This window comes from Staurois parvus, unplaced genomic scaffold (assembly GCF_062004578.1).
Source record: "Staurois parvus isolate SC_StPar_1 unplaced genomic scaffold, SC_StPar_1.0 ptg001227l, whole genome shotgun sequence".
Classification (NCBI taxonomy): Eukaryota; Metazoa; Chordata; class Amphibia; order Anura; family Ranidae; genus Staurois; species Staurois parvus.
In genome coordinates this window covers 783,727-799,698 of record NW_028319023.1, presented here as the reverse complement: position 1 = coordinate 799,698, position 15,972 = coordinate 783,727, and the positions used below count along the sequence as shown (strand labels likewise).

At 46.6% G+C, this 15,972-nt stretch overlaps 1 protein-coding gene across 1 annotated transcript in view; it reads right to left on the bottom strand.

Moving 5' to 3' along the window:
• The window catches only part of LOC149438008 (uncharacterized), a 97,894-nt gene that overhangs the window by 47,533 nt on the left and 34,389 nt on the right, over positions 1-15,972 (bottom strand). Inside the window, exon 2 of the mRNA XM_089660345.1 lies at positions 2,889-3,071. Coding sequence (XP_089516471.1) covers positions 2,889-3,071 — 183 coding nt within the window. The remainder of the gene's footprint in view (positions 1-2,888; positions 3,072-15,972) is intronic.

Genomic DNA, 15,972 nt, shown 5'->3' with positions numbered 1-15,972 from the left:
TAGGAGACTTTGTTATTTGTTCTCAGGGTGCTCTGCTCCAGGATTTGTCTCCCAGATCCACAAACACACCGGAGATCCATACTGGGCAACCTGAGACATGATAATTTACACAACTTTAGCTATTTCCACTCCCTGAGATATCAGTCTATGGCACAGATCCAGCCTGTTATAGAGCCAATTATTCCACGCTACAGACACCTGTTTAAGTCTTGTTGGCCATCATCAGTGTTGTACATAGACTCAATGGCTTCTACAGGGGAGAGTTAGAGGATTAATGAGATAGTATTACTTGACTGGTTATGGTGAGGAGGGCAGCAAGTAATCACAAAACTCCAGTGGAAAGCAATGATGAGGATGCTGCTGAACCTCTAGACTTTGTGCTCAGTGAGTAATGTCTATGGGGAAGATATGGACACTGTTCAATATGCAATAAGTGTGATGGATGGTAGGTGCTCCACAGTGAGGAGGCACTAGGGAAAGACCTATCCATGTGTGCCAGAGGTGGGATCTGACTTGGGTAGACCCAGGTGTGTGTGCTGAAGGTGGTATCTCAGTGGGGTAGACCAAGGTGTGTGTGCAGGGGGTGGGATCGCACTGAGGTAGACCAAGGTGTGTGTGCTGGGGGTGGGATCTCACTGGGGTAGACCAAGGTTATGTGCTGGTGGTGGGATCTCACTGGGGTAGACCAAGGTGGGTGTGTCCGGGGAGTGGGATCCCAAAGGGGTAGACCAAGGTGTGTGTGCTAGGGGTGGGATCTCACTGGGGTAGGCCAAGGTGTGTGTGCAGGAGGTGGGATCTCACTGGGGTAGACCAAGGTGTATGTGCTGGGGGTGGGATTTCACTGTGGTAGACCAAGGTGTATGTGCAGGGGGTGGGATCTCACTGGGCTAGACCAAGGTGTATGTGCTGGGGGTGGGATCTCACTGGGGTAGGGCAATGTGTGTGTGTGCTGGGGGTGGGATCTCACTGAGGTAGACCAAGGTGTGTGTGCTGGGGGTGGGATCTCACTGAGGTAGACCAAGGTGTATGTGCAGGGGATGTGATCTCACTGGGGTAGGGCAATGTGTGTGTGCTGGGGGTGGGATCTAACTGGGGTAGGGAAATGTGTGTGTGCTGGGGGTGGGATCTCACTGGGGTAGGGCAATGTGTGTGTGCTGGGGGTGGGATCACACTGGGGTAGGGCAATGTGTGTAGTGGAGGGGGTGGGATCTCACTGGGGTAGGGCAATGTGTGTAGTGGAAGGGGTGGGATCTCACTGGGGTAGGCCAAGGTGTATGTGCTGGGGGTTGGATTTCACTGTGGTAGACCAAGGTGTGTGTGCAGGGGGTGGGATCTCACTGAGGTAGACCAAGGTGTATGTGCAGGGGATGTGATCTCACTGGGGTAGGGCAATGTGTGTGTGCTGGGGGTGGGATCTAACTGGGGTAGGGAAATGTGTGTGTGCTGGGGGTGGGATCTCACTGGGGTAGGGCAATGTGTGTGTGCTGGGGGTGGGATCACACTGGGGTAGGGCAATGTGTGTAGTGGAGGGGGTGGGATCTCACTGGGGTAGGGCAATGTGTGTAGTGGAAGGGGTGGGATCTCACTGGGGTAGGCCAAGGTGTATGTGCTGGGGGTGGGATTTCACTGTGGTAGACCAAGGTGTATGTGCAGGGGGTGGGATCTCACTGGGGTAGACCAAGGTGTAAGTGCTGGGGGTGGGATCTCACTGGGGTAGGGCAATGTGTGTGTGTGCTGGGGGTGGGATCTCACTGAGGTAGACCAAGGTGTGTGTGCTGGGGGTGGGATCTCACTGAGGTAGACCAAGGTGTATGTGCAGGGGATGTGATCTCACTGGGGTAGGGCAATGTGTGTGTGCTGGGGGTGGGATCTAACTGGGGTAGGGAAATGTGTGTGTGCTGGGGGTGGGATCTCACTGGGGTAGGGCAATGTGTGTGTGCTGGGGGTGGGATCACACTGGGGTAGGGCAATGTGTGTAGTGGAGGGGGTGGGATCTAACTGGGGTAGGGAAATGTGTGTGTGCTGGGGGTGGGATCTCACTGGGGTAGGGCAATGTGTGTGTGCTGGGGGTGGGATCACACTGGGGTAGGGCAATGTGTGTAGTGGAGGGGGTGGGATCTCACTGGGGTAGGGCAATGTGTGTAGTGGAAGGGGTGGGATCTCACTGGGGTAGGCCAAGGTGTATGTGCTGGGGGTTGGATTTCACTGTGGTAGACCAAGGTGTGTGTGCAGGGGGTGGGATCTCACTGGTATAGACCAAGGTGTGTGTGCAGGGGGTGGAATCTCACTGGGGTAGACCAAAGTGTATGTGCTGGGGGTGGGATCTCACTGGGGTAGACCAAGGTGTATGTGCTGGGGGTGGGATCTCGCTGGGGTAGGGCAATATGCGTGTGCTGGGGGTGGGATCTCACTGGGGTAGGGCAATGTGTGTAGTGGAGGGGGTGGGATCTCACTGGGGTAGGGTAATGTGTGTGTGCTGGGGGTGGGATCTCACTGGGGTAGGGCAATGTGTGTAGTGGAGGGGGTGGGATCTCACTGGGGTAGGGCAATGTGTGTCGAGGAGGGGGTGGGATCTCACTGGGGTAGGGTAATTTGTGTAGTGGAGGGGGTGAAATCTCACTGGGGTAGGGCAATGTGTAGTGGAGGGGGTGGGATCTCACTGGGGTAGGGCAATGTGTGTAGTGGAGGTGTGATGTCACGGCTGGAGCATGCTCTGTTCAACTAAATTCAAGATTGGGGGCAGGATCCTCCGGGCCACATGGCAAAGTGGAAGCAGATATTCCATTGTATATTATGAAGGAAGGATATGTATATTTGTTCTGAATATATTGTACATAGTGCTATTCTCATACTGTGTATATGATGGACGTGTCACATGTTGTACTCACCTATACAGGTAACAGTGGGAGGAGTCCACTCCTGGGAGGTGCGGGGGTTGTTACATCTCATTGTGTTAGATGATGGATAATATCCAGATTTACACCGTACTGCCACTGATTCTCCCTTCTTATAATACTCCTTGTCTATGGAGAGACTGTCCACATGGTCTATGGTGGGCTTCTTACACTGAGCTGTGGAAGAAGGAGATAAAAGCAGATGATTATACATGATATACAGTGTGAGGAGTAAAGTGATTGTTTGTGATGGGACGGATCCATTGATGGGACCTTTCAGTGGTCTATGGACCATGGTCTGACCTCCTCATTATGGGAGGTTCCTGGGATCTGTCTGCTCCATATGGAGGGCTTCCTGCTGGATGTTCTAGTAATTGTTGGTTATGTGTTAGAGAAGACACTGGTAGTGATGAGGCAGAACATTGTTTTACTTGTGTGGCTTAAGTTGCAAACATACAAAACACATTTCAGCAGACATCTTGGTTTTTGAAGAGAGGAAGAGAGGAAGGAAGAGAGAGAACCAACAAGTTTTACATATATGCACAACTAGTTACCTTAGTGTACAGTGCCATCTGCTGGTCAAGTGATATTAACACACAATACTATATAGTACATGCTGTTGTATCTCCAACAGTAATGACCTTCATAGAAGAAGAGTGGAGGGGAGTTGTGATATGTGAGGAGCCATGACCTGTGACATGGTTCAGGTTCTTAAAGTGTTGTTAAGACTCGAGGGTTTTACCTTCCTGCATTCTATGGATGAAGGAAAAGCTGTCTCTGTGCAGCACCCCCCCCCCCCCCAATACTTAAGTGAGCCTCATCATGATCCAGTGATCTGCACAAGAAACACAGCTCTTTGCGGAACCTCACTGCTGTTTGGCTGAGCCCTTGCTGTCAGCCACAGCCAGTGAGCCAATGAACAATTGAGAAGGGGCAGGGGTGGGGCCAAGCCACAGCTATGTCTGTAAATGGACACACAGAGCAGCAGCTTGGGAGCACATCTGCCTGGGTACCCCCATTGCAAGCTGCTTGTACTGGGGGCACTTGGCAGTGGGGGAGGGGCCAGAGGTGGCAGCGGGGGACCTGAGAAGAAAAGGATCCCGCTGCTGCTCTGTGTAAAACCATTACAGAGAGGTAAGTATGTTTTCTTTAATTATTGCCTTTAAGTTCTTCCCTACCGTGCTATAGCTGAATGACGTCTATGGCACGGTTGTCTAGTTCTGGGACAACATCCATGGACGTCATTCCAGAAGACGCCCCCTGAGCGACCCCAGCTGATCATGATACGGTAAATGGCCAATCACGGTGGCCTTTTACCATGTGATTATCTGTGTCCAATGACACAGCAGATCACCAGGTAAATACAGTTGCCGGTTATCAGCTGCACTTTTCTTATGCTGTCACAGACTGAGGAAAGTGTTGGTTATGTGTTAGAGAAGACACTGGTAACGATGAGGCAGATGATGACTTTACTTGTGTGGCTTAAGTTGCAAACATACAGAGCACATTTCAGCAATGTATAACAGCAGACATCTTAGAAGAGAGAGAAGAGAGGAAGAGAGAGAACCAACAAGTTTTACACATATGTACAACTGATAACCTTAGTGTACAGTGCCATCTACTGGTCAAGTGATATTTTTTTTTTTAAAAGAGACTTTATTGGGTTTTATTGTACACACATATTAACCAACGATGAGGTTTGCCAGTATTCATAGCGTGGCAACATGCCAAATCAGGTGAATAAATTCCAGGATAACAATTTTACTCATAAGATGTGTCAGGGATCCCCTCGATCCCCGCCGCGATAGTCCCGGCGCAGGCGCAGTGTGCCGCCCTGTGCAGGGACTCGAGCACTAGGTCCGGGCCGGCCGCGGCGTTCGAGTTCGCGCATGCGCAGTAGAAGCCGCGGCCGCCCGCTGGGCACCAATGGCAGTGCAGGGCGGGATATTTAAACGACCCTGAGCTGTCATTCAGTGCCTTCTGGTCTTACCTGTATCCTGTATCTGCGAACCTGAGAATTGTAAGTTGCTGACCCGGATTGTGCTTTGACCTTGCTGTATTTCTCCTGCCCTGACCTTTGCTTTGCCTGACCTCTCTCCTGGATGCCCCCTATTGGATTTGACCTGCTGTTGCGGACCTGGCGTGTGACCCGACCATTCTATGCCCGCTGCCTTGTACCTTGCCGTCCTCTCTGTTACCGACCCGGCCCGTCTGACCTTGCTCATCCATCCATCCATCCCGTGCAGTGGGGTCTGCTGACCTCCTCATATCAGACTCTTCCCCGTGGGAGCCCTTGGCGCATACCACTACCACTGACGGACGCACCCAGTAGCCACGACCTGGTCTCAGGGGGCTCCAAGTCCATCCCCACCATCAGGGGCCCTGGTGAACAAGCACCCTGGGACTTAGACTCCGTGCGCTGGGGACGCCTATTCAGTGGAGAGCTAGTGGTACCGCCAGGCGGTCCCTTACAGCATGTTACAAAAGCCCCGAAAGAATCAGAGAGGGATTAGAGAAATTTGGAAAGAGAAGAGTTTCTATGAAAAAATATAGAACGTGTAATATATCAGGGTACAAGGGCTTAAAGGTAAAATATGCAGGATTTAGAAAAATCACGTATATGTATTCATAAGTATGGGCAAAAAGAATAAGTGATGTGAGCAATGTTAACCATTTGTCATAACGACCAATAGGGAGGTCATCGTGCATAAGATTAAGAAGTGAAGGAAAAGTGAAGACATAGGGTAGAGATAGAACAGTAAGAAAATAAGAACAAGGAGCTGAAAAAAAACCAGCATATAAAGAATATGCCAACGGGGAAGGAAGGAGGGAGAAATGGAGGACAAGAGGTTATGTGCCAGACGTCTGAGGCCAGAAGACCAAGAAAACATGCCAGGATATAGAAATTAGGACAAAAAGGTAATAGACTGATAGAGTAATGAGATAGTATGGTGTAGTGAGAAGCAGCGCATAAGTATGTATGAAGATGTGCTAGTAGGGGAACACTTCACGAAGAGTCAGCAAGAAAGATGAGAAAGAGAATAATAGGCCAGAGCGCCAAAGTGGAAGGAGGGCAGAGCGTAAACATAGTAAAGGTGATTTCTAAGAAATACACAGCATTAATAAAGTAGCAGTCGGTTGTCCCCGATAATAACACAATGCATCAGGAATACCCTAGAAACTAGCTTATGCCTAGTTAAGAAATCCATGAGAGGGGTGCTGGGGCACCAAAGTAGGGAGTACTTTTGAAATACATTGACCCCACTTGCGGTTGAACTTTTCCACTCCTGATGTAGAAGGAGCGATATGCATGCTGAGCCGATCCAATCGAAGTAGGAAGTTGAGTTCTATTTTGACATCCGAGATAGTAGGCGGGCAGTTGGAGACCCATTTTTTCAAAATAGACCTTCTCGCCGCCATCAAGCAAATGGATAGCCATGGTTTGGCTGCTCTGAACAAAGCAAGATGGCGGTGTGGGGCAGCAGACACTGAAACTTCCAAGTTGCCAAAAAGAAGAAGCAGCGGGTCTTTAGGTAACTGGAGAGTAGTGATAAAAAGCACAAAGTTCAAGAGTTGATTCCAGAAGGTAGAGACCAATGGGCAATTCCAGAACCTGTGGTGAAGTGACGGCTTATATGAACCACAGAGCGGACATGTAGAGATCATTGAGTCTGCTCGGGAGTACAGGCACAGCATATAAGCATGATGCATAATTTTGAATTGTTGCTCCCTCCAAAATTCGTTCGTATTGAATGCACAGGTAGTGTTAAAACCTATGAGTATTTGCTCCGCGGTGAAGGCATTGTCAAAGTTCCATATCCACGATTTGACGGAAGTATAAGATTCCAATGGTTTTGCGTAGTGCATATACAGTTGACCATATATATTGGATATGTTGTATTTTTGATTCCTTACAAGGACTTCTATCATTGTCGAGCAAAAGCGAGTGGACTTGTTTTGCGCTATGGAATTCACAAGATTCCTAACTTGCAAGATATACAAAAAATGGTGGGAAGGCAAATCAAACGAGCTAAGAATTTGTTGGAACGGAAGGGGAGATCCTGATGCAGAGTCATACAATTGGCTTACAAGTCTAAGACCCTGGTTGTACCATATTTCATAGGCTGCATGATATTGAGAGACAGAAAAGGAAGGATTGTGATGAATAGGGAGAAAACGAGACAGCCAGGAAGAAACTCCTAGTCTACGTCTGACGTCCCTCCATGTGAAGAGCGTATCCCGTATGAGTGGATTATGTTTAAGTTGTGGAGGGAGTGAAGTGGAATTAGAATGTAAGAGGACTGACAGATCAAACAGACTCACCATAGCAGATTCGAGTTGGTAATTGGAAAACATGGACGAACGGGAGATCCAATCTATACATACCCGTAAAATACAAGATAGATTGTAGAGCCTAATGTTGGGAAGGCCCAGACCACCCTCACATCTAGGAAGAAACAACTTATATATAGCTATACGCGGACGGCGCCCCCTCCATAAGAAATTGGAAATCGCTTTGTTCAACCTGACAATATCCGTATGTTTGAACAGAAGAGGGATAGTTTGGAGAGGATATAGAAGCTTCGGAAAACTCGTCATCTTGAAGAGGTGGGCTCTACCCATAAGTGATAATGGCAGTTCTTTCCACATTTCTAATTCCCCTAAAATTTTTTGTATTACTGGCGAGTAGTTAAGAGAATAAAGGGACAAAGCTAATTTCCCAATTTTAATACCTAGATAAGTAATATGGTTTGTATTAATTTTAAAGAGTGATTGGCCGGCCCACTCAGGGAGTTGAGCGTGATATAGGGGAACAACCTCACTTTTCGTAAAATTAATACGGAGACCCGAGCAACACCGAAAATCTGCGAAAACGGACTGAATATACGGTAAATCTAGAGTCGGGTTAGAGGTGAATATTAATATGTCGTCCGCAAATAAAGCTAGACGAAGATCTTGTTGGGCAATTTGAATGCCATGAAGTTGTGACTGAAACAACAAGAAGCGGGCTAAGGGTTCTAAAGCTAAGTTGAAAAGCAGGGGGGACAATGGACAGCCTTGTCTTGTACCCTTATGTAGTGGTATGGGGTTGGATATTTTTCCCACCGCTACTACCTGAGCCGTCGGGGCGGAACACATAGCCTGAATTAGACGCGTAAATGGTCCGGAAAAGCCAAATTTAGAGAGGACTGATTGAAGCCATTGAAAACTAACATTGTCAAAAGCTTTTTCAGCGTCGAGGGGGGACAGACTAAAACATTTACCATATTTTTCGCCGTATAAGACACACTTTTTCTTCCCCAAAACTGGGGGGGGAAAGTTGGTGCGTCTTATACGACGAATAGAGAGAATCCATGAGGCGTGGCCACGGCCGCTAGGAAAGGCGGCGGCTTTGGCCTATCTCTGGAGCGGTCGGCCATCTTAGTACACCCGGCGGTGCACGCTGACGTCATCACCCCCTCTGCTCGTGGATCCTACCATAGCGCGGATCTACAACAACAGGTGAGGAGCGGGGCAATGCAATGTTACTGGCTATTATTACTAATGTGGGGGCAATGTTACTGGCTATTATTACTAATGTGGGGGCAATGTTACTGGCTATTACTAATGTGGGGCAATGTTACTGGCTATTATTACTAATGTGGGGGCAATGTTACTGGCTATTATTACTAATGTGGGGGCAATGTTACTGGCTATTATTACTAATGTGGGGGCAATGTTACTGGCTATTATTACTAATGTGGGGGCAATGTTACTGGCTATTATTACTAATGTGGGAGCAATGTTACTGGCTATTATTACTAATGTGGGGGCAATGTTACTGGCTATTATTACTAATGTGGGGGCAATGTTACTGGCTATTATTACTAATGTGGGGGCAATGTTACTGGCTATTATTACTAATGTGGGGGCAATATTGCACTGGAACAGTGATGGTGATGACAAGTGGGGGGCAATGGTGGACTTTACAGTGATGAGTGGGGGCAATGGTGGACATTACGTGATGAGTGGGGGCAATGGTGGACATTACGTGATGAGTGGGGGCAATGGTGGACATTACGTGATGAGTGGGGGCAATGGTGGACATTACGTGATGAGTGGAGGCAATGGTGGACATTACGTGATGAGTGGGGGCAATGGTGGACATTACGTGATGAGTGGGGGCAATGGTGGACATTACGTGATGAGTGGGGGCAATGGTGGACATTACGTGATGAGTGGGGGCAATGGTGAATGATGTATTAAACAAAAAGACTCTGTTAATGAGAGTAAATATAGTTCTTAATATGTTACATGGTTGGCATAAAATTGTTCTTAAACTGCTGTTAACTTTATACAGTTGATATAAAATATTTTACTACAGTATTGGGTTCAGAATCTTTTTTTTCTAGATTTTCCTCCTTTAAAATTGGGTGCGTCTTATATTCCGGAGCGTCTTATATTGCGAAAAATACGGTAATGTGAAAATGGCTTAATGTAGCTTAACATGTAATAAACTGCCTAAATCTCAATCAATTGACTTGAAACTTTGCACAGCCCAAGTTCTCAAACATCCCAAACATATCCTAGAAGTTTCATAGATTTTAGACTTCCACAAAGAAAATGGGGGATATTAAGCTGTTTTTTTGGGGGACTTAATGTGGCTTAACGTACAAAAAAGAGCTTAGATGTTGACCAATCTCCCCCAAACTTCACAGATTAGAAGACTCCATCAATGGCAACATATTCTGAACATTTCAGGTCATTTAGTATATCACACCAAAAGTTATTCACATTAAGCTATATTTGACAGTGCTAAAACATTTAATGTGAACCGCTTAATGTAAAAAGAGCTTAACGTACCATAATGTGCCTAAACCTCAATCAATTGACTTGAAACTTTGCACAGCCCAAGTTCTCAACTTACCAAACATGTCCTAGAAGTTTCATAGATTTTGGCCTTCCACAAAGAAAATGGGGGACATTAAGCTTGCTTTTTGACGGGCTTAATATGGCTTAATGTACAAAAAAGAGCTTAGATGTTGACCAATTTCCGCCAAACTTCACACAATAGAAGACTCTATCTATGGCAATGTATTCTGAAAATTTTAGATCATTTAGTATATCACACCAAAAGTTATTCACATTAAGCTATATTTCACATTGCTAAAACATTTAATGTAAACAGCTTAATGTAACAAGAGCTTAACGTCCCATAATGTGCCTAAACCTCAATCAATTGACTTGAAACTTTGCAAATTTACCAAACATGTCCTAGAAGTTTCATGGGTTTTGATCTCCCACAAAGCAAGTGAGTGACATTAAGCTTGTGTAGACCCTACCACCTTGTGTAGCCCCTACCACCTTGTGTAGCCCCTACCACCTTGTGTAGCCCCTACCACCTTGTGTAGTGGCCGTAGCGTGGGACAGCCAATGGGGGAATATTATGAGTGTGTGTTTGTAGCTCACCAGCCAATCACTGGGGAATTCTGGCTTGTGGTGCATGCTTGGGAAGTGCATTCTTCCAAGTTCCAAATACCAGTCAATATTGGCACAAAACCTTCTGGCTTCTGCTAGAAAGCTGAACATGAAGAGGAACTTCATCTTTCAGCATGACAACGACCCAAGCATACATCCCAATCAAGAAAGGAATGGCTTCACCAGAAGATAATTAAAGTTTTACAATGGCCCAGCCAGAGCCCAGACCTGAATCCAATTGAAAATCTGTGGGGTGATCTGAAGAGGGCTGTGCACATGAGATGAATTCACAATCTGACAGGTTTGGAGTGTTGTTGCAAGGAAGAGTGGGCAAATATTGCCAAGTCAAGATGTGTGATGCTGATAGACTCATATCTAAAACAACTGAGTGCTGGAATAACATGAAAAGTGCTTCAACAAAGTATTAGTTTAAGGGTGTGCACACTTATGCAACCATATTATTTTAGTTTTTTATTTTTACTTCCCTCCACCAAAAATATTTCAGTATGTTTTTCAACTGAGTAGTACAGTTTATAGGTCACATTAAAGGTGGAAATTTTTCTGAAATTGTTTTTCTTTGTCTCATTTTCTTACATCACAGAATCCTGACTTTTTTAATAGTGGTATGTCGACTTTTTATATCCACTGTATATATTCATGAGAATTGCTATGTGCTCAATCTTAGTACAGTCTACCTCCAGGCTTGGCCTGGGGAGGTAATGCTTAAGTGTGGGAAAGGTTTGACTAGGCCTCAAGCCTAGAAGGGGCCTCACATGCTGATTGAGGAGGAGAATGAGAGAAACTGGATGGCTACTGGAGGTACCTGGTACTAGAATGTACCTAAGGGGCAAGTCTGTCTTACCTATTGAAGATCACATGACTATCCATCTGAAATAGCCTGGGTATATTTAAATCAAACCCTTAATTCCCATTGGTTTTCTTCTAGTAAGACCGATCACTGCTATGCCTCCTATTCCCACAGACACCGGTCTTGGTACATCCCATCTGTAGTTCTGTTCTCCAGCAAGCTGGAATGTATTTCCATCTCTGCTTGTTGCAGTGGATGGACCAGGATACACACTGCCGGTCTGTACCATCCATGGAGGTGGTGTCCTAGGAATGACAGCCCCCTTGGGCTGCTCTGAAGGCTGCATCCAAGGGAGTCTGTAACCCTTGCTGCCTGCACATTGGGGTAGCATCACAGCTGGCTCAAAATCCTCTGTTTGCTGCACCATCCAAAGACCAGCTTTCGGAAGACCAGCTTTCTGGTTCTGGTAGCTGCTGCCCAATGTCCCCCAGTGAAATCTCTGGTTGCTAGGACCGCCTGGTATCTAGCAACCAGTGATGTATATGCAAAGCCACAGAATTCACAGCCAGGAGGCTCCAACTATATTCTACTGAGCTGCTCCACCTCCTCCATTGTCTGCCCTGCTTACCATGACTATGGAAGAGTCTGAGAGCTGTGAGTGATTAGGGGGGCCAGGAAGAGAGAGACAGAGGATGGCATTCTGTGCTGGAGGAAGAAGAGAGTGTAACTAGAGATGGGGGGCAGCCTGAGCAGAGCAAACACCTGGAGAAAGCAGCTGAACATCCTACACTGGCAGACCTGCAATATCCTCTGTGAAAATTCTGCCTCCGCTGCTGTTCTGCACCAACAGCCCTTCTCTGCCTTTACTGACAACTGAGAGTATGGGAAAGGCTGACAGGCTTTAGTGGTCACTTTGCTTCGTCTCCTGTGCTGTGAGCTGAGCAATTGGAGCCAGTCAAGCCTTGATACAGTTGTGACCAAAATTATTCAACCCCCAATGCTGTAAAGGGGTTTAGGGACTATAGTGTACATTTGGAATTGTATTCAGAATCAAATCCTACAAGGACGTTGTAACTACCCAAATGCAACTAAAATGACATCAATTGTTTATGTAATACAGTAGTAAATGGTTCTTATGTGGTTTCTTCATTGCCACAATTATTCAACCCCTTAAAGACTACCACTCTGAAGAACAGAGGTTCATACAGGTGCTTTCCATCAGGTATTGAAAACACCTGTGGATGTCACCGAGCAGCAATCAAGCATAATAAGCACCAATTAGGCAGCTTTAAAATGACTGTGATACTCAGCTCCTTCTAGACATTTACTGGTGTGGTTACAAACATGGTGAAGGCAAGAGAATGGTCCAGGAAGACAAGAGAAGAGGTGATTTCTCTTCACAGGAAGGGCAATGGCTATAAGAAGATTGCAAAGATGTTAAACATACCAAGAGACACCTTAGGAAGCATCATTCGCAAATTCAAGGCAAAGGGCACTGTTGAAACGCTACCTGGTCGTGGCAGAAAGAAGATGCTGACTTCGACTGCTGTGCGCTACCTGAAGCGTAGAGTGGAGAGAAGTCCCCGTGTGACTGCTGAGGAACTGAGAAAAGATTTGTCAGATGTGGGTACAGAAGTTTCAGCCCAGACAATAAGACGCACACTGCGTAATGAAGGCCTCCGTGCCAGAACTCCCAGGCGTACCCCCTTGCTGTCTCCAAAGAATAAGAAGAGTCGACTGCAGTATGCCAAAAGCCATGTGGACAAACCACAAAAGTTGTGGGATAGTGTTCTGTGGACTGATGAAACAAAATTAGAACTGTTTGGGCCCATGGATCAACGCTATGTTTGGAGGAGGAAGAACAAGGCCTATGATGAAAAGAACACCTTGCCTACTGTGAAGCATGGTGGAGGGTCAATCATGCTTTGGGGCTGTTTTGCTTCTGCAGGTACAGGGAAGCTTCAGCGTGTGCAAGGTACCATGAATTCTCTTCAGTACCAGGAGATATTGGATGGAAACGTGATGCAGTCCGTCACACACCTGAGGCTTGGGAGACGTTGGACCTTTCAACAGGACAATGATCCCAAGCATACCTCCAAGTCCACTAGAGCATGGTTGCAGAGGAAAGGCTGGAACATTTTGGAGTGGCCATCGCAGTCACCAGACTTAAATCCGATTGAGAACCTCTGGTGGGACTTAAAGAAAGCAGTTGCAGTGCGCAAGCCTAAGAATGTGACTGAACTGGAGGCCTTTGCCCATGAAGAATGGGCGAAGATACCCGTAGATCGCTGCAAGACACTTGTGTCAAGCTATGCTTCACGTTTAAAAGCTGTTATAACTGTAAAAGGATGCTGTACTAAGTACTAAGATTGAATGTCACTTGGGGGTTGAATAAAACTGATAATGCTGTGAGCACAGAAAAGACATTTGTGGTTATTTCATTATAACTGTTATGTTATATTTGTCTGACCTACAAGTGCCTCTTTAATGTAAATGTAAGCAAGATGACTGAATGATCAAAAGCAATGTCAAACTGGCCAAAACACTCAATTTCAGTGGGGGTTGAATAATTTTGGTCACAACTGTATGTAGTGGCATTGAGAGTCTCGTCCCCCCCCCTTTCTTTCTCTCTCCCTCTTTCTCTCTCCCTCTCTGAATAAGTTTTGGCATGTTTTATGAAACAACCTGAAATTTTCACAATTTGTTGGTACATGTAGAGCAGGTTTCACTAAATGGCGGACTGCGGTCCATACACAGACCAAGAGATAGTGATAGTTCAGTCCGGGCCTCGGCCGTACCACCCAGCAGCCTGAGCGGACTCCGTTCCTCCCATCACTGCAGATGTGAAGGATTACTGTCATGCAGAGGGTGGGAGAAATGGCAAGGTGGATGGGGACCTGGACCCCCCCCCCATGCACCCGGCCACTGCAGCAGAGCGGGTGGAAGGGGAGCAGCAGTTGCCCAACCGAATCCCCTCCCCCCCACATTCACTCACCTGCCACCGCTGTTGAAGTCACAGCAGAGTGGGCTGGAGGAAAGTAAGGTGTACAGGAGTATGCCCAACCTCTTCCCCCCAATGCACTCATCCACCACTGAACCCCCAGTAAGGAGGAGGGCAGGAGGCACGGAGCCTAGTGGCAGCAGCAGGTGTGCGCACCCAGAAGAGGAGTCTAACTTGCCACTCTCCATGCCCTCCACAACACTGAGTTAAGCTAGGGGGAGATTATGGGGGGGGGGGTCTGTGATGTCAGAGAAGGAGCTGTGATATGGGGGGCTGGGAAGTGAGAGGAGGGAGCTGTGAGGGGTGAGCTCTGATATGAGTGACTGTGAGAGAGGGGAATTGTAATACTTGGGGAGCTGTGATGTGATAGGGAGAATCTGTGATATGGGGGCTGTGATATGGGGGGCTGTGATGTTATACAGGGGGCTGTGATGTGAGAATGGGGAGCCGTGATATAAGGGGCTGCGATGAGAATGGGGGGGGGGGGGGCGCTGTAATATAAAGTTTTGTGAGAGTGGGGCAATAATGTGAGAGGGAGAAGCTGTGGTATGGGGGGCTGTGATGTGAGAAGGGGGAGCTTTGATGCGAGATGTGGAGCTGTGATATGGCGGGCTGTGATGTAAGATGGGAGAGCTGTATTATGGGTGGGCTGTGATCTGATGTGGGTGGCTGTAATGTGAAAGGGGGGCTGTGATATGAAGGGTTTGTGATGTGAGGAGGAGGGCTGTGATGTGAAGAGGGGGTGAGCTGTTATGTGGGGGGTTGTGATTGCAAAGGCGACTGTGATGTGAGGGAGGGGTCTATGATTGCAAGGGGGATGTGATGTAAGTGTGGCTGTAATGTTGGGGGCTCTGATGTGAAAGGGAGTTGTGATATATAGAGGGGTGTGATTGGAAAAGGGGGACTGAGGCAATTAATTGAAAAGGGTCTGTGACGTTAATGACCTGAGTCATAGAATAAAAATGAGATTCGGAACTCTGCAGAAAAAAAGGATTAAAAACTGGACCTCCATGAATTTTAATTCAGTACCAGTGATGTAGATTCTTGTATTGTGTGAAGTTTGGGGGAAATTGGTCAACATCTAAGCTCTTTTTTGTACGTTAAGCTACATTAAGCTCCCCAAAAAACAAGCTTAATGTCCCCCATTTTCTTTGTGGAAGGCAGAAATCTATGATACTTCTAGGACATGTCTGGGACATTGAGAACTTGGGCTGTGCAAAGTGTCAAGTCAATTGATTGAGGTTTAGGCACATTATGGTACGTTAAGCTCTTTTTACATTAAGCTGTTCATATTAAACGTTTTAGCACTGTCAAATATAGCTTAATGTGAATAACTTTTGGTGTGATTTACCAAATGACCTGAAATTTTCAGAATATATTTCCATAGATAGAGTCTTCTACTGTGTGAAGTTTGGGGGAGATTGGTAAACATCTAAGCTGTTTTTTGTATGTTAAGCTACATTAAGCTCCCCAAAAAACAAGCTTAATGTCCCCCATTTTCTTTGTTGAAGTTCAAAATCTATGAAACTTCTAGGACATGTTTGGGACGCTGAGAACTTGGGCTGTGCAAAGTTTCAAGTCAATTGATTGAGGTTTAGGCACATTATGGTACGTTAAGCTACATTAAGCCATTTTCACATTAAATGTTTTAGTCTGTCCCGGATTTCCTCAAACTATTGAGAAGAACATGAATTCCCCTTAATTAGAGTTTGAACTGGATTGGGGTAATATTACATAAACCAATATCTGCAGTATCGGCAAATGTCTGGCTGTGTGTGCCGATAGTTACTCATCACTTGTCCCTCTGAGCA